Source organism: Falco peregrinus, chromosome 7, assembly GCF_023634155.1.
Source record: "Falco peregrinus isolate bFalPer1 chromosome 7, bFalPer1.pri, whole genome shotgun sequence".
NCBI lineage: Eukaryota > Metazoa > Chordata > Aves > Falconiformes > Falconidae > Falco > Falco peregrinus.
This window is the reverse complement of record NC_073727.1, coordinates 45806802-45825858: the sequence shown is the minus strand read 5'-3', so window position 1 is coordinate 45825858 and position 19057 is coordinate 45806802. Positions and strand designations below refer to the sequence as shown.

The window sequence follows — 19057 nt, the reverse complement described above, 5'->3', positions numbered from 1 at the left end:
TTTTGAGAAAAATTATCATAAGATTAACAGCAAGTGCTGGTTATACTGCTATTCTGTAAGGTTTAGTTATTTTTTTTTAGGCAAATGGAATTTTTAAGCAAAGCAATATTTTAATAGGCAGTATGATATATTCCTCGGTATTAGCAGAATAAGAATACACAGTTATAAAAATTATATCCTCATCCATATTTAATTTCCCAAGGTATAACATTACTTTTAATATGTTTCAAAAATCTACCTCTAGGCAAACTTGTTATTTCAACATATCCATGTGAAGTCAGGTCATGACACAGATTACCAAGATGATATTCATCTGCTGTTGCAAAGGCTGTGCACTGCATCAGATTCTGCACCAAAGGAATAAAGATTTGAGTTAGGGCAAGGCTGAAGCAAGATGTCTGTAAACAACTGTTTGCCTCAAATTTATCATGTGAGTGACATTTTTAATTTATTAACTCTTTTCCACAGTATCATTGCCATGCTGTCCACCTAGTGCACAAATACTAATGAGATTACTTGCTCCCTGTTAAGTGGCAAAGCAAATCACAGACTGAGATCAAACCAGGTGACATGAACAAGTCACACCAAAAACTTCGTTACAGAGCCACAAAGTGAACCTTTCTTCCCTGAGTGCCAACCAAATGCTTTAACAGTAGAGCTACACTTGCTACTCCTGTCCCATCCTACAGCTTATGCCATACTTGGCTGACCACTGAAATAAAAAACAAGATACCCCCAAAATCAGCTTTAATTTTACAGACAAATGGGTGTTCAACTATCCTAGCTTGTTTATCAAGCAGAAGCTCCAACTGCAATCATGATGTTCTTCCATGCACAAAGCTCACTGCCCAGCTAACTCCCAGGGTATGAGCTGCTGCAATACTGCAGCACAAAGTCATGAATCTCCTGGGCCAGTTGTAGGTGCTGCAGATCTACAATGTCCCCGCCTTGAGCTGAATCTTGCACTAACAACATAGTCTCAACTGGCACCACAGTCCAACAACAGCCAGTTTCCCTCAATATTCCACAGCCTTAAATAACTAAAATGCCATATTCAAACAAGTAACTGGAAAAATGATGCTAACTTGCAACAAGACTGACTCATGCATGGCAAAGAAATCAGAAGTCATCCGTGCAAAGATTTTCTTGATTAATCAAACAAATCACAATAAACCGATTTACAAATTCCACTAATTTTAAGTGGATTTCTTTGTTCTGATACTGTGTATGTCCCATGATGATGTTTTTCAGTACAATGTAGTGGAAGATATCCAGAAAGCAATGTGTCTCATTGTGGATCAGTCACTTCCCAGCTTTTTGTAACTAATACAAATGGGGATGTAACTAACAACAAATGAACAAAAGAACAGTACTCATCTGCAAGCATTTATACCCACAATACACTTCAACTTAAAATCCAAATTGTATTCTCACAGCACTCCTGCAGCATCAAACAGCAAGGCTTAAAAAGGTGTTGTACTCCTTGGGAGGCCTGTTACCAGTCATCACATTCACAACCACACATTTAAACTTCTTTTTTAATGTTAATATTCTGTTACCACTTCCAAAGCTTTGCTTACACATCATCTTAATCCAGTAATCGCTAACAGAAAATATGTTTTAAAATTACAATATTCATTGTAATTTTATAGGCCTATTTCCATGACTGTACTGTGAGGCTGAGTTAACAGGGGAACAGAACTGTTTTCAGTTCCCTCGCTGCAATACCTTTGAAAAGTTGCAATATCACAATTTTGTCTGTATAAATCCATTTTCAATCTCTAAACTGCAATGCGAATTATATATTTCAGATTCTCCCAGACAGCTCTGGTTACTAGAAGTATACATGTCCTGCCATGAAACCCTTCTGTCAAGAATTAAGGGCGCAAACTCTTATCTAGCTAGTGTATAATCTGAAAATATCTATCTTGCTCTATGCTTCCCATAGTTTATTACTTGTGCTATTGGCTATTGTTCACTCCAAAGCAGGTACACTAAAGGACAGACCTTATGGCTGCAATTTTAGTTTCAATGTAAAGATGACACTGAGTTAGAACCAGAAGTTTTCTGCTAGACTACATGCCCGAAATAGCATTTTGGATATGCACTAGTTTGTTTGGTTTGGGGTGGGTTTTTTTTTTGTTTGGTTTTTCACACTGTACTGTTTTACTTGTACTTTTAATAAAATCTCCAATGTTACCCATCAGATGAATTGGGTGTAATTTGAGGTTAAGATATCTAAAATACATGTGCCCACAGGCATGCTAGATACCTAAGCTTCCATGATAGCTGGAGAAGATAGAGCCAGGAAGTCTATACTGTAACGAGTGATTGAGCTAATCCTAAAATAGACCTGCTTACTGGCTGATTAACCTTAATGCCATGCTTTCACCTGCACATTTCAAAAAACCAGAATACAAAATCTGTACTGGCGCTAGAAAGAAACTCACCACCCTCCTCCTCTCTGCCTACAGCTGGGGCTTCATTGAGATTCTATTCAGAGCACCGCAACAGCTATCCTTAGGAGTAGCTATCCCAAGTACCTTAAGAACTCCTTTTCTGTACCATCACACCCCCAACAACTGTACAGGCTCATGGAACCGTCATTCTCCTTACCTCATCCCTTCCACTTTAAGCATACACAATTTTATAGAAAGAAAACCTGTAGGATGAGCGTAAATCCTGATATCACCATAGGAATTAGTCTTTATCTTAAGTGTAGTAAATACTATATCTTTACTTAATTTCAAGCTCTTTCTATACTATATGTCTGTAGCATTAAAAATTAGCTCTGAGGCTTTTCAGGCCATCAGACCTTACGATTTTAAGTAAGCTGAGTAGTGGTACTCACTGTCAGACTGACTAAACCAGTTAACTGCTTTCAAGTAACTCCTCCACCTATCCTGAAAAACTGGTCTTACCACCATTTATCACTGCTGGGGCTCAGCACTCTGCCTGTAAACAACACATGAAGACCAGGAGTGAGGAAGACCTCATTCACAGACTGTTCTGCAAAAGAAAGGTGTCAGCTGTCAGGCCCTCCCAGACAGAAAACACCAGAGATCCTCGGGGTTCATCTAACCGAGAACCTTTGGAGCAGGTCTAGGAGCTAACGTTCCAAGGGGCAGAGCGGTAAGGAGAAGAGGCAGCAGCCTGCCCCTGGGTACCTGCCCTGGCAATAAGCCCTACGTTACTGCAGGGTTCTTGGCTGCCTCCACACGTGCGCAGAAAGGCAAGAGCAGCTTTTTTGTGACACCAGGATTTAGAGAAAACTGACTGTGTGGTGAAAAAAACCCCTCAAGAACCCTCCATTTGTGCTACTTCTATTAGTCATCTTGCAGAAATCAGCCACATCTGTAAGTTCTTTCTCTATACATATCTATAATGAAGTACACAAACAGGTAAAAAAATATGTTTATTCCAAAATACTGTCAGCCTGCGGTCAAAGTGACAGTCTGTCTGTACCCCTGCAGATAGGGCTGTATCTCTGACCAAACCATAAGGGGTTTATTCAAAAATATCTTTCTGTTATGTCTGAATTTATGTGATTTCTGGCACAGCATTTTGCCCTGTGGAAGCTTCCCCAGAAAGCATATTATTATTTCAGTGTATCAGCAAGTATTTTCTCCATTTCTTCACAATGGAAGAAAGTAAAAATAGAAGTGCATATTACTTGCATACATATATATGAAAATGTCAAACAAAGAAAGTACTTGTATTCTATGCTGCCACTTAAAAGCCTCGAGAATCTGAGAAAATTGTCACTTCAATTCACCCAACAACAAAAAGAGGAAATTTCTGAATGTAAATGTCATAGTATGAATAACAAACTTGAAACATTACATCATGTTTCAGGACTAATATTATTCACTTTCTTTTTTCAAAGCAATGGGAAAATACAAGTGGGAACTAAACTGTCTATAATGAAGTCTTTATGTTACATTAAAGCATATCCCTGGTCATCATACGGAATATTAAACAGAAGCATAGATAATGAGAAGGCAAGCATTAAAACTTCAGTTTCTGCGCTCACGTTCAGTACATCATGTAATATGACATATTGTGCAATGTGGAAACTATTTCTGAAAGCACAATACTTGTTGCAGTCTCATCTATAATACTATTTTATTAACAATACCCTGGAACTCAGCTGTTTTTGCAGCTTGAGGCCAACAGCAACACTTCTTACACCAGGATTTTCCTTGGAGATTTTCCTTGGAGATCTTGTATTCAAATGATCTTGGGTATTGAGGCTTGCAAAGAACTATCTTAGGGAGAAACAGCCACAAATGCACTGTTCCACTTACTTGTACCCAAAACAGTTTGTTGCTGCAGATACTCTGTATACCTAGGAGTCTGGAGATCAAGGTGCTATTTCTACACATGGACTAATTTTCCTCAAGGAACACTGGCTACATCTGCACCTCTGTTTCCCATCTGAAACTTAATCTGAATGTGAACTTAAACTATTTACTTTCATCATCATTTCTGTTCGAGTGAAGCCTTAAAACTGGGTAAATTGGACAAGCAAGGATACCTAGGGCAACTTAAATTATTCTGAAAGCTAGACTTTGTTTCTCAATATTAAAAGTGAGAAGCACTGTGACAGCACTGGTTAAAAATTATTTTTCATGGACTTCATCTTCTCTCTTTAATAACTACTTATCTTCCCTCCAGTTTTGTTTACACATTGACATTAAATCTCTATTTTATCTTGAAAATACCAGACACACTAGTTTCTACCAAGCTTGTTTCTGTCTGCAGCATTCCAACACTAGGGTAAATAATTAAATCCTCCATCACTAAATAAACATGTTCATTTTACTAAAACATTACTCTAAACCCAAATTTGAATCTAAATTAAATTGATGAAGTTCCCTTAACGTTATACAGACTATAAATTTTATACTTTACCTCCATGTCTGATGGTAGTGGCTGGTTAGCTCTGGATGGCTGCTTGGTCCTTGGTGCCTTTGGTGGCCTCTTAACTGGCTGGTTACTGTGTTTTGGAATAATTTTTCCAGCTGATACAACCGAGTAAAATCTTGATGATATGTTGCTAAATTTTTTAATATGCTCTGCATTGAGCTTGTAGTTTTCCGTTATGGCCACACCAAAATGTTTCCAGGATGGAAAAAAACCTTCCCCACTCTGATAATAAACATTTTTTCCCAAAGCTGATCCATTTCCTTGGAGCAGCTGCCAATTCTTGATTTGTACACATCGACTTGTCAAATAAGGGGAAGTGCTTCTCACAGCATACACATTCCAAGATTTTGCTGTTCTGTGAGCTGTTCCGTCAACTTCATTATTCTGCTTCAATAGCAGACGTCCAGTTTTCTTAAAGGTTTGGCATTGGCATACTGTTGTTAAAGTGTGGAAAGATCTAGCTGGAAAGTGCAGAAGTTTCAGTCTCATAGCTTCCCTCAGACCTGTATTTAAAACAAACAAAATCACCCATCAACCTTTTGGAAAAAATGAAAAACAGCATTATTTTTCCCTTATCTAAAAGGTCAGCCATACTCCTTCTGCACGTGTTAGTACTCCTAAGCACATACATATTGGTGGGATTAAAGAGCTTTTTTTCAATGCTGTGGAAATAGTCTAATTAAAATCAATACACAGTATTGAGCTGCGTGCTTGCAACACATGGTGAAAAAATAGAATTGGCTGCTACATCAATATATAAACAGGCATCTTTCTGTTGCTCAGTCTGCGTAGCTGTCTGCACTCCCAGTAACTCTGCCGACAAAATTACTCATGAGCAAGCACACACCTTAAAGAGGACATCACATTCTGTGAATCATTAGTTTATACGTAACAAAACCAACAATTAGATTACTGTGTGGTTATATGGGAATGTCACCTATGGAACACACACACTGATCAACATCAGCTCATAGTGCCTTATCATAAACGGCCAAGCATGGATCCAGCTCCATTCATCTGTCTCGACTAGAGTGAGAGCCGAGTCAATCAGGTTACGGTCTCGATCCTGCTAGTATACACTGGTGCAACAGGGACCTGGCTTGCAGATCTACCCATGCTGACAGAAACGCGACAGTGTCCTTACTCTGTTATTCCAGACTAAGAGTAGGTTTATTATATTTACACTACATTGCATGAGCTGATCAAATAAACTTAGTATCCACAGGCCACAGACTGAACACCTCAGTGGCTGTTTCACTTGCTGAAAAATCACAGTGTCAAATCCCTGCCCCCACCAGCTTTTATTAGCCAAGAACATTTCCCTTGTGACATAAAATCCATCTTCAGCAAGTTATTAATAAAAAAAGTCATTAAGTTGTGTAGTTTGAAAAAACTGCCGGTTTCAGATTATTTTTCAAAACTGTGTAAAGAAAGATCTTCAATACTACCCATACACTACCTAACGTAATAGTTCAAACAAGCATTTCCTTAAGAACAAATCATTGTGTGCTGACTGGAACAAGCCCTCCATCCTGACAAGGGTACCTAGATGCTAGCACAATATACACTTAACTTGAAAAAACCCCAAATCTCACCCTGACATAACTTAACGGAAGGGTAGTACACCAACTCTGGTGAACGATATACAATTCTAAAAAATAAATAAATAAATAAATAAATATATAAACCACCTTTAGGCTATCACAGAGTAATTAACATCTGTCATAATTTTATATACTCTTCACTTGTAGCTTTTTGCCAATTTAGTAAGCCTCTTATTTGCATACTTATTAAAATAAGCTGTTGCTTTTATTTTAAACTTGTCCTGTATTTAAAAAGCAACCCAAAAGACTCTGCCTGGGACAAGGTGCTGTTTTTAAAGGGCCTGTTACACCTGGATAATAGAGAGCTGGCAAACTCAGCAAATACAACCCAAGGTGGTGGAAATCCAGGACGAGGCAGTAAGTCTCTGGTGGTGCGGGGTAACTAGCAGAAAGAGACTGACAAATGCCAGGTAGATCCATACTTTCCCAGCCAACAAAACCTTGTGTCAAATCACAGCGATCCCAGGGGCGATTTTTCGACAGCACAGGCTAGTAACAAGGAAGCAGTGATCATACATAACGAATCCCATCGAGGAGCCCCAACGCCACATTTGCAGCAGCAGAGGCACCCAGCCAGCTAGTGCGGAACCGAGCAAGCCAGGAAACAAGCAGGACAAAGCGCTACCACAGGGCAGCGGGCGCCATCTCCGAGCAGCAGCCACAAATCTGCACTTGACTTTCCAACGTCCCTTTAATACAAGACACACTTTATTCACCCCCGTTGCCTTTCAAGGCCGGGAGCCCAAGCTTACTGCGGCAGAGCCAGCAAGATGGACAAATAAGCCGGGCCCGCTCCACGGCGGACAGACCGGCCCGGCCCAGCCCAGCCCCGCCAGGTGCTGCGGACCCCGCAGCGGCGAGACGCCCGGGCCTCATCTGCCGCCGCCAACCGGGCGCTGCTCTCCTGCGCCTCGCCGCCGGCACGCTCGGCTCCGTCCCTGCCCCCACCCGGCGGCGGCGGGCCCCTCACCGCCCCCGGCGGTATGCGCGGAGGAAAGGGAGCGGCCTCGCTCCCATTGGCTGCCAGCCGGGGAAGCGGGAAGGAGGCGGCCGGGCAGCCAATCGGGAGGAGAAGGCGTCTCGCCTCCGCAGGAAGAGCGAGGCCGGCCCCGCCCCTGCCCCAGGCGGCGGCCGAGGTGCTCAGGCCCCGCCGCGCCGTGCGGCTCCCGGGCGCCCCTAGCGGGCCCGGAGAGGCACCACCCGCTAGGCCGAGCGTCACCCCGCGGGGGGCCCGGCCCCCCCTGTTCCGTAACGCTCGGCTTCCGCCGCTGCTGCGCCACCGCCGAGCCCTCCTCAGCGGAGCGGCCGCGCGGCTGCGGCGCCACAGTACCCGAGTACGGGGCGAGGTAGGCAGGAGAGCGGCCCGGCAGCCGGCCTCAGCCCTGGCCCCGGAAGGGGCATTGCGGGGGCGAGGGAGGGGACGGGGCAGAAAACCACCGGCCGCCCTCCCGCGGGTAGGGTCTCCTCAGCCCCGAAACCGCCTCCCCTCGTTCGCCCTACGGCCGTGCCCGTGGGGCCCTCCCACCCGCGGCAGGATCGGAGTCCGCGGGTGGGGCGGGCGAGACCGCCCCTAGTCGCCACGGCCCCCTGCGGGCGCTGCGGCGGGCCCAGCCCGCAGGCGTCCACGCCGTCGCCCTCCGCCGCTCCGGGGGGCGCCGGCAGGGGCCACGCCACCCCCTGGCCCAGCACGAGCTCCCACCGGCGGCGGGAACCCGCCAAGGGCAGCCGCGCCGCCGTCCCGCCCCTCCCCACGGCGCCCGCCCGCCGCCGCCGCGGGAGGGGCGAGGCGGTTCCCGCCGCGCGCCAGCACTGACCTGGGGGAGGGGGCGAGCCGCTCTCCGCCGCGCGAGCCGCGGCCCCGCCCACCGCCCGCCGAGCTCCGCCAGGGCGCGCGGGCCGCCAGGCCCCGCCCGCCGGCCCGTCGCCGTGCCGCGCGGCGGGCGCGGCCGCCTCGCCAATAACGTCCGGCCTGCCGCACCCCACTTCCGGGGGGCGGCCCGTCGGCTCGCGGGGGCGGAGCAAGATGGCGGTGGTGCCGGCGCTACCGGTTTCCCTCTCGGGCAGGTTTAAAGGGTCCGTCACGGCCTGGCGCGCTCGCCCCTGGCAGCGGGGTGGGGGACAGGCGGGAGCTGCGGGGCTGGCCGGTGCCCGCTGCCCGGCGGCGGGCTGCTCTTGAGCGCTGGGCCCCCTCGGTCGGGGCCCTGGCCTAGCGGTGGGTGCCGGGGGCGGGCGCTCGGCCCGTGCGGGCGGGCGGGGGCGGTGGCAGCAGCGCTGCGTCGTGGGCGGGCCCGCTGGGTTGGGGCTGTGCGGCCGGTAGGGGGCGCTGTGGGCGCGGCGGTGCCGGCGCCTCCTGGGGCCGGTGCTGCTTCGCCGCGCCCTCTCGGGGCGCTGCCGTTGTCCCTGGCCGGAGCGGGCCGTGCGGGGGGACGGGGACAGGGACAGGGACAGGGATAGGGCCAGATTGCGTTTTTGTTGTCAGGCTGTTCTGGGTTCCCCGCGCAGCAGCGGTACCGGTCCGGTTCCGAGGCGGGGACTCGCGGGGTAGTGGTTTCCGGGTAAAGTCATCCCTCACGCCGGTCCGAGCTCGCTGTAAGGGTGGTCGCGTTTTGCCCCTTGTCCTTCTATAAACAGTGTTCGTGGAAAACGCAAATCAAGTATATAGCAGAGAGCAAGTAGCGTGGATTTTCTTGTCGGTACAAAACATGCTACAACTTTAAACAAACCTCTTTTAATTCTAAATTTCCTTGACTTTACACCTGGGTAACTGTGCAATCAGTGAATTTGTTTTGCCTAGAATTAACTGCAGTTTTCACTCTTTTGGCAGGGCCAGTCATTTAGCCCTTTCCTCTTTGAAAAGACTGGCGACCAATTTGAGATTTTGTTTGGTTTTTTTATTAGTGTCCACTGGTTTAGCACATAAACATACTTTCAAGACTGTGGTGGTTTAACCCCAGCAAGCAACTAAGCATGGGACAGCTGCTTGCTCAGTGTCCCCACCCCCAGTCCCACTGGGGGTGGGGGAGAGAATTGAAAGGGTCAAAGTGAAGAAAATGCATGGGTTGAGATAAGAACAGTGTAATAATTGAAATAATATACTACTAATAATAAATTGTCATGAAAAAGAAAATAACAAGGAGAGAGAGAAATAAAACCCAAGAAAAACAAGTGATGAAAGCGCTTTACCACTAACTGACTGATGCCCAGCCAGTTCCTGGGCAGTGGTCCCCCCAGCCAACCTTTGCCCCAGCTTTATGTGCTGAGTATGATGCCATATAGTATGGAATATTCCTTTGGTCAGTTGGAGTCAGCTGTCCTGGCTGTGTCCCCTCCCAGCTTCGTGTGCACCCCCAGCCTATTTGCTGGCGAGGTGCTGTGCGAAGCAGAAAAGGCCTTGGTTCTGTGTGAGCCCTGCTCAGCAATAACAAAAACATCCCTGTGTTATCAACAGTGTTTTCAGCACAAATCCAAAACATAGCCCCATACTAGCTACTATGAAGAAAACTAACTCTATCCAAGCCAAAGCCAGCACAAAGACCTTACATTTATTTTAAAAAATGGAAGATATTTCATCATTCCCTCTCAATAATAAAATTTTGATCCTCTCCTTTTTAGATCCTTTGCATATTTTACGATTAAAGACAGACTGCCCCAGATCCTTACAAGAGTTATTGATACTCTGCATCGACATAAAAATGAATTTTTTGAAGAACATGGTGAGGTAAGAGTAACATCTCTTCTTGCCTGAGATCCCCACCCCGACCCCTGAGACCCTTTCTCTGCCTTGTTTTTACTGGTTTCTTACTGCAAACATTATTTGTCTGTCTTAATCTTTTTTTCTGTTGTATTTTTTTCTTTATCATCTCTTTCTTGTATCTGTTTTTCATTAATTTTTTCACTCACCTTTTTCTGATCTATCTGTTCTGCAACTGCTTCACTGTCTCAAGGTTTTTGTGTTGGTGCAGTGTTCAGTAGACTGTAGCATCTTCTGAACATGGCAATGTTTCGGTACTCTTCTGCCCTCTAATAAGCAAAAAGTCCAATATAATAAGAAGTCCCATGAGTGATTCGTTTTAGGATGTCAGGTGTAAAATGAGCTTCATTTACCAAAATGTGTTTTGGATTTAAGCTCTGATTTGTTGGAGACTCGTATTTGGCAATTAAAACTTATCACTTACATCTTTCACGAAAAATTGATCTGTGTCTCTACAGGAATAAATATTCAGAGTAGGAACTTTTGTTCTCCACTTATTTCAGAAGGGTGTTGAGGCAGAGAAGAGAGCTATATCTTTCCTCTCCAAACTGCGGAATGAACTGCAAACAGACAAACCAGTGACCCCTTTAGAAGATGAGCTGCCTGATGCTGCGCTGTGGAACCACTACTTAGACTACCAACGAAATTTATCAAATGGAAATGGAGAACCGAGCTGGTTTCAGTCCCCTTGGTTATATGTAGAGTGTTACCTGTATCGAAGAATTCATGCAGCATTAGCACAAAAGTGAGTATTCAGTTGCTTGGTATATTGCTCTGCAAAACATTATTCTTTCCCATTTTTATGGGAAATTTAATTTAATTTAATTAATTTAAAATTAACACTTTTTCTTCTTCCGTGCAGCAGCATTTGAAGCTTATTAGGTTTCTTAATTCTTTGGTTTCAGCTTGGTCTACATGAAAGCTCTTAAGCTTGACTGTATAGCTTGACTTTCTTGCAGACTAATGTGCATTGTAATATGAAAGTTATTTAGCATTTCTAATAGGTTTGTTAGTCTAGAATTATCTCTTAAGACATATGTTAGTCTAAAACACAAGACTGCCGAGAGCCAGTAATCTGTTGGGCATTCTGACTTGTTTTCCTGCTTGAAATCTGAAGTTACCATTTGAGAATGGTTTCTTAAAGCAGTAGACCCAGCTTAATCGGCCCCTGTTGTTCATTCTACACCATCTTCTTAGTTACAGCAGTGTTTGCAGACCATATGTTGCATCAAACTTTGGGAGCTGATCCTGGTTAAAAATAACTTGGCAGGAAAATCTTCTGCTGGTACTGTGGAGGGGTGCCAGTACAATGTAATGGGGTAGGAATGATCAGCTTAAGTTCCCGCTCCTGCCAAAATACTTGAAAGCTCCATACGTGCTGGATTTGCCCATAGTATTACAGAGGTGCAAACACAGTAATGGGACTCTGTTTCTACTGCTGTGTTGCATAATTTGAACACTTGTAGCAAAAACTTCAATATGAGATGGATCTGCTGGGTTGTGTTAAAAAAACTCAGCAGATATTTTCATTCCTAAGTTTTAAGTTTCTTGACCTTCGTTGTTTAGCTGCTCTTAAGCATATGCTTGGATGAAAGTTCAATCATTTGTCAAAAGGTGTACATTCAAATATGTTTCATAATAGATGAGGCTATTTTTGACATATTACAAGAACTGAATAGTTTTGTCATCTTTGTCATGTTAATTTTCTGAAATCCTACTTAAAAACTTCCCTAAGAATAACTTCATATCACTGTAAGAGATTTTGGTATGGAACATACACTTCAGCGTGCACAAATGTGCTTAAAATTGGGCAAGCAAATTCACTACATTAGTTCACTTGTATGTTACAGTTTTAATTCTCTGTGTCTGAAGACTGGAGTTCGAAATTGTTACTGTGTGTGCAGTTCCCAGAATTGTGCAACTGAACACTTGTTCACTTTCAGAATATGTTGGTAGAAATATAAAGATGTATTGTATACTGTCTGTTTCAGTGAGATATGGTATCAGGCTGTTACTGAGATGTGTGAAAGTCTAGTATGACAAATTAGAAGTTTAAAACCTTAACTAGGGCCCATAGTATGGCCTAAAAAAGTTGAGCTTTGAGCTTGCATTTTGAGGTGCATTTGGTGTGCTGCCATGGAAAATGTGGCAAATGTGTTAATATATTTGTTCTCCTTCTACATTTAGCCCGCCTATTGACAACTTTGATGTATTTAAGGAAGGAAAAGCTCAAAATTTCTTTGAATCCCAAGAGGCTGTTATTGCCTTATGCACTTACTTTCAGGAACTTCTTAAAAATATCAAGGATCTAGATGAAAAGCAACTTCAGGAGGAACTTTTTAAACTGCTGCAGGTAAACTAGTAGTGCTTAACATATGAATTTAAAACATCTCTCCTATGTAACAAAAACTTGAGGTTATAAAGAACCTGAACTTCACCTGGAAATTAAAATATAGGCCTTTTGTATGTAAAAATATGAAGAAATTCTGACAGCTATACTGTATTGCTGCTGCTCTGGAAATACTTAGATTTTGGTTGCTTGTATTAAATGTGACATTTTCATTATACTGCTGGTCTTCATTTTGTATTTGAAAACTCCTTCAAAACCAGTATCTCTAAAACATTTTAAGACAAGTTCCAGGTAGCCTTTTTGTTGTTTAACTATTAAATTGCAAAGCACTTCATTTTATTGATGCTCAGAAAATTTTTAGGCTTCTTTGGAAAAAAATGTTAGAATTCAATCTGAGCCAAAAGTAGTTTAAAAGCTTTTAAACTTTTATAATACATATATATACACATATCCAATATAATAAACTTTTATAATATAATGGAAAATAATACCTTTGGGTAGAATACAAAATATCATGATTACAAAAAAGTCCCTTAGCTAGCAACAATGCATACCAAGTGTTTGATGAATCTTTATAAAGACCCCATCAGTGTGTACTTAAAATAAAAGTTCTTACTTGACTGCATGTAATAAAAAAGTAAACATGCTTTTATTACTCCTTTCTTCGTGTACCCACTGATATTTTCTGGAATTACAGTATGGAGAGTATTTGTGTTTTAAGCTTTGTGATCAGTGTATTTATGCTGATCTAAATCTCCCACCTTTGCCAATTCTGATGCATTTTTCTGATGCATGCATAAATGTACAACATTGTTTGGTTTCTTCCACAAAATCTTGTCTATATTAAGATTTCTGCGCAAGAAGTTGAATTTTATTAAGGCTTGGAGGGAAATGTGGAGTTAGTGCCTGCATGTCTCTAAAATGAAAACAAAGAAACAAAATTTTTAGTGTATGTGAAGTTTAAAATATAACTACAGTGAGACTTAGCAAATGTTTCTTTTTTTCCCTCCTTCTAGGTGTCATTGTGGGGCAATAAGTGTGACCTTTCTTTTTCAGCTGGTGAAGGCAGATCTCAGAAATCTAGTCCTTTACAGTCCCTGGAAAACATGATACCTTACATCTTAGTGAATGATATGGAAAAACTTTGGTCACTGCTTGTAAACACCAAAAAAAGAAATACAGAAAAAAGTAATGTTAGAGTTGACATAATCCTGGATAATGCTGGATTTGAACTTGTAAGTGATCTTGTGTTGGCTGACTTCCTGTTATCATCAAAGCTAGCCGATGAGGTCCATTTTCATGGAAAAAGTATTCCATGGTATGTGTCAGATACCACAAAGCATGATTTTAACTGGACTGTTAAACAACTGCAGTCAGCTAATCATATGTGGATGTCTAGATGTGGGATAAACTGGGAGGGGAATTTGAAAAAGGGAGTTTGGGTTTACCATGATCACATGTTTTGGACTTTGCCACATGACTTTTCCAGTATGGCTGAAGTTGCTCCTGACTTGTATGCTGATCTACAGAAGTCAAACTTGCTTCTTTTCAAAGGTGATTTAAACTATAGAAAATTAACAGGAGACAGAAAATGGGAATATACTGTTCCGTTTTGTCAAGCCTTGAACAAGTTTCATCCTGCACCTCTCTGTAGTTTGAGAACACTAAAATCTGACACTCAGGTTGGCCTAAAACCTGGACAGGGTGAACAAATTCAGGCTTCTGAACCTGAATGGATGGTAAGTGGAAAATATGGGGTGGTTCAGTTTGATGCTGCTCTCTAAATGGTTCCTAATACTCTGAAAGAGATTCCGTCTGAATTTTAACTACTTTCTCTGTTCCGTGCTTCACTTCAGCAAAGATTCTTTGTTTGCGCTTTTTCCTCCAAAATGATTTGTTGGTTTTGTTCAACAAAAGACTTTGTTGTACAAAAGTTTACAAACTGTCTTTGTATACATAAATCAGTCTGCATTTCAATATATTTTGTTTTCCTAATGTCCTGTGTCAGCAAATGTTTAAGATAAACATTTATTTGTCCATAATATTTTTTTTTTCTTCATCAGTGGGTATGAGAGTTCATGGCTAACAAGTGAAAAATCTGCTTCAGAAACCAGTTCCTCAATCCCACATTAGCATGTATTTACTTATTTCAGGATAATTTGTGCTCCATATGCCATGTATTGCATGAAAGTTAATATTTTAGAGAATGCAGAAATCAATTCCAGATAGGTTTTTTGGAACTCATTGTAGGATCATATTTTAAAATTGTTGAAAATTGAGTTGACTTCTACCAAGATTTTATTACATAATTTGGTTTTTGCTTGCTTCATGTCTCCATGGACAGGTAACTTTTGATGTTTTTTATATAGTTGACGGTATGTTGAGAGAAAAGTTCGTGGGTGATACCTTATAAATACTGATTTCAAATTTGAAAATTAAATTTTAATTTTAAAATACAAGTAGATGTTGCTAGCTCGTTGCCTGTAGGAGGGGAGTTGTCCCACCTGGTGGGAAGATCAATGGCAGAAAGGACAATCTCACATTAAGAATATGGAAGATATTGTTTATCTAAGAACCTCTACCAAAAAAAAGCACACAAAAAATCCCACCAGACAAACCAACCAGCCAACCCAACCGGTTACATTGATTAGATTTTAAATTTAATACAGATTTGAATTAGAGGTGGCCTGTCTGCAGTGTTTGTGTTTCAAGCACTACTGCCCCTTTCTGTTGTGATAATTCTCTGTCAAAAGTATTTTGTTGTTTTTTTTTTTAAGAAGGATGCTGTCATTTGCATGGGGGAAATACAACCCCAGTTGCACTGAGAAGTATATGCTAGAGAAGTGTACACCATACAGGTTGCTGCTAATTGGAACTGTTAGATGCCCATTTCTTCTCTCCTACCTTGGTCTCAAATTCTTCAGAATTTTTGGGAAAATTTAGGGATGGTTTAGTGAGTGGCATGAAATGAAAGTGGAAATGCATTATCCATTTATAAAGGAAAAACTGAAATTGAGTCTGTCAAGTCTTAAAGTACTTCTGAGGTTTGAAATAAGACCTCTGATAGGGGACTGATGTAATGCCAGTGATAACCACAGGTTTGTTAGAAAACAGTGACAGCATAGAGTCTGACTGGGTTATGTCCTTGTCTAGAGCTGCTAAAATGCAGTGAGCTTGCCCCTGGTAGCCAAGGTGGCTGTGTTGTAGAGATCAGGAGTAGACAGCAGGAAAACTTCTATCTCACATATGTCTTGCACAGTGAAAAGGAGAGCTCAGAAGTGGCCCTATCTGAATACATTCTGGAAGTGGTGCTATGGCAAGGGAGCTGGAATGACTGTGTGGTTGGTAGAAAGTGGATTTAGAAAGACTTTTGCACTTATGGTTAACCTAAGACAAGAATAAGCTTTGGCAGGCCTAAAGAAGTGGGAGAGGGGGAAGTATTTGATACCTATTTCAGGCTTTGAAAATGAAGCTGGATTCCTCTTCTGGTCAGTGAAATCACTGAAAAAGCATGTCTTCCAAAGTGGAGAGAATCAGCTGCTGCTTATTGTGTTCATACAATAAAGATCTGTACAGTGAATAAATAAGCTCCAGCTGCTGATGACTTTGGTTATTTTTGGTTGTGTTCTTCTTACATCTGAAAGTATATTAATATTTCAAAGTTGCAAAGTCAAGTAAGTATTCAAAAACAAAGATGCTAGGAATTTCAGGAGGCAATGTGATATTGTAGGTAGGGTTCTACTTTTGAGACCTGGGTTTGGTGTTCTCATATCTGTCGTATCTCTGGCTTAGTACTCCTAAAGTATGAATTCATGCTCATCCTTAGGCACCTGATTAAACTGCGTAAGTTAGAAACCCAGTCAAGAGCTGAAGGTCCGAGTGCTGAGGGTCTCTGACTGGAGAGAGCTCAGGGGGCTCCTGTGAATCTGGGCACTGGAGCCTGTTTCTCGTCTGTGAAAATGCTGTTAACTTGTTTCAAATGCACTTTGAAGCAACAACTTTGGGTCAAGAGCAGAGGGATGGAAGTTGTTGAACACATGCAATGCAAACTTCCCGCATTGTTCAGAGAGACAAAATGATTACAGGAAGAAATCTGCATTGCCTGCGGACAGATTGTTTGTAAGATTTTTGCTGTGTGCTGGCTTAATTTGCTGGGGAGGTTTAAAAGTGTGTAATGGCCAAGAAGAGAAAGGATTATTTCACTATTGAGGCCACCCTTGAACAGTAGATTTGTCTTCTACACAATCTTTACACAAACTGAGAAACTTGGTTTCATTTTTCACTGGTGTTTAATGTGTGTCTCTGCCCAGGTTGCTTTCGAGCTGTTATTTCTGGGAATTCACGATGCAGATCAGTGCAAATGAATATTCCGAAGTTATGATAAATAGAATCCTACAAAATGCTAAATCACCTAGGAGATGCAGCAGTAATCACTCAGTATTACTGAATCATCTTATTGGAGATTGTTGCATTAATGTTTGTGAGGAAGTAGGGTGATTTCATGAGTACTGTAAAACGTAGTTTAACTTAGATCAGCATTTGAATGCTAATGTAAGATATAATGTCATGCTGAAAAAAAAAGGAAATACATCAAGTTAGTTCTGTTCTCCAGTTCATTAAGTGACCACTTTTGATCTTTTGCCCCTCACAAAGAGAGGTTTATGTGGTAATATACTGTGTGGCTACATAGTTACGTGAGGAAAGTACAGCCATAACTGCAATTACAGCTATAGAAGTCAAACAAGTATTTGGAAATATTTGCTATATATAGACAGAACTGAAGGGGCAGCATACTTTTCTGTTTCTTGGGTTGGCTATGTTTTTGCAAGAATTGGATTGATTCTATGATATAAAAATAAATGGTGCTGTAATGCCAGTGTTACATTCTCCCATGCCACAAAGAAGTAGTGAAGACATATTCCAATGAGGCACTGTGCTCTGCTGTTGCGTTCGCTACAGTTTAGTAGGAGATGCTTTTGTAGATACTCAATTACTTGTGGAATACAGCTTCATAAAATGGCAGCATGTGCCTACTGCATTTGCGTGGAATTTGCTGTTATACAACATAAAGCATATGTTATAACAATAGCACATGCTATAATACAACTTTTTTTCTTCTTGAGTATTCAAGAAAGTTGCTTCTGTACATCTGTGTTACAACTGATTACCCAAAACACTTACACAGCATAACTCAGGAGCTGCCTGTTTGTGTACCCAAATTCTTGAGATTTTATTCATTTCATGTGCCATTTGAGTATTTGTAGCAAAAACATGGGCATTTTCAGTAATTCTGAGGACCACAATAGACCAACATCTTTTGACTTACATTTTTTTGTTCTACCTTTTGAGAAACTCTACTTGTAAATCAGTTTTTGATAGCAATGATTTGATTTGTGATGAAACAGGAGGAAAAGTAATGTCACAGGCACAGTGAAAGCCACTATACACAAGTCTGAATACCTGATAATTCATTAAAGAAGATATGATAATTCTGTATGTATATAAGGCTTCTTAAAATAAATAGATGTGGAAAGTAAGTTGATTGTATGACTGGAAATGGTTGCAAGAATATTGAAATAAGATACACAATTTTGTGCAAAAGTCAAACATCGTTATAATATTTTGGGGGCTGGGAAAGCCAACTTAAAATTATTCAGGTCTTGGTTCCTGAAGTTGTTTTCTCTGATACAGATGTTATACAAAAACCTGTAAACCATACTTATCTAATGAGGTGCAGGAGATGGGTATCATAAAATGTTCCTCCTCATCAAGATTAGGGCAGTATTAAGGAATTTCCTACCTTGTTACTTTATCAATATTCTTGTCCAAATTTCAAGACTTTAAAGCATTGATTGAGTCTCTTACAATGTATCTGGTAATTACGTAAGGTTGGTGCAGCTGATGGTGTTGTTATCAGGATCACTTCCCAAACTGATAGGTGTTCCATATGTTGTCAACAAAAATGGAAATTTTTTAGTGTTACGCTTGCTGTAACTAAAATATTTCCAAATCACTTTTTTTTTACACACCTTACTGATGTCCCATGAACCCTAACTATTGTTGAAATAGTTCCTTTAAAGTTCATAGTGCACTTCCATTCATGGTTGAACTACTTAACTACTTGGTCCACGTGAAGCATGTTTATCTCCTGTACTCTCAGTCAGTGTAGGAAAAATGTTCACTCTATTGCATGATAATTATCACATGAAATATTTTTAATCTAAAACCCCTGAAATCATGTCTAAAATGGAATTTTGTATGGAACTTAGTTTTTTTCATTAAACTGTTTGTTTGCTTACAAGCATTCTGTTTACTCAGAATTACGGAACATAAGTTTGGGATTATTTTTATTTAATGTCAGTTCAAAATCACCTAAGACTTACCTAAGAATTTTAAAATAAAACTGAAAATGTGCTCGTTTAA

At 41.6% G+C, this 19057-nt stretch overlaps 2 protein-coding genes across 4 annotated transcripts in view; one reads left to right on the top strand and one right to left on the bottom strand.

The window, feature by feature from the left end:
* The window catches only part of RMND1 (required for meiotic nuclear division 1 homolog), a 21804-nt gene extending 13326 nt beyond the window's left edge, over positions 1 to 8478 (bottom strand). For all 3 annotated transcript variants that reach the window (XM_055811328.1, XM_055811330.1, XM_055811329.1), the window contains exons 1-3: positions 8348 to 8478; positions 4915 to 5432; positions 239 to 347 (exon numbers count right to left, since the gene is read on the bottom strand). In XM_055811328.1, the coding sequence (XP_055667303.1) occupies positions 239 to 347; positions 4915 to 5418 (613 nt within the window). In that variant the 5' untranslated portion in view covers positions 5419 to 5432; positions 8348 to 8478. The remainder of the gene's footprint in view (positions 1 to 238; positions 348 to 4914; positions 5433 to 8347) is intronic.
* On the top strand, positions 8447 to 19057 carry ARMT1 (acidic residue methyltransferase 1). The gene is made up of 5 exons (XM_055811327.1): positions 8447 to 8606; positions 10146 to 10251; positions 10788 to 11029; positions 12472 to 12637; positions 13651 to 19057. The coding sequence occupies exons 1-5, from the start codon at positions 8557 to 8559 to the stop codon at positions 14416 to 14418; spliced, it is 1332 nt and encodes a 443-aa protein (XP_055667302.1). The 5' UTR covers positions 8447 to 8556; the 3' UTR covers positions 14419 to 19057.

What these genes read in the sequence shown, in the direction of transcription:
- ARMT1 (XM_055811327.1), top strand. Translation starts at nt 8,557, where the DNA reads ATGGCGGTGGTGCCGGCGCTACCGGTTTCCCTCTCGGGCAGGTTTAAA. An exon ending in CTCTCGGGCAGGTTTAAAGG is followed by an intron (nt 8,607 to 10,145) that starts GTCCGTCACGGC and finishes TCTCCTTTTTAG; the next exon opens with ATCCTTTGCATATTTTACGA. An exon ending in CATGCAGCATTAGCACAAAA is followed by an intron (nt 11,030 to 12,471) that starts GTGAGTATTCAG and finishes TTCTACATTTAG; the next exon opens with CCCGCCTATTGACAACTTTG.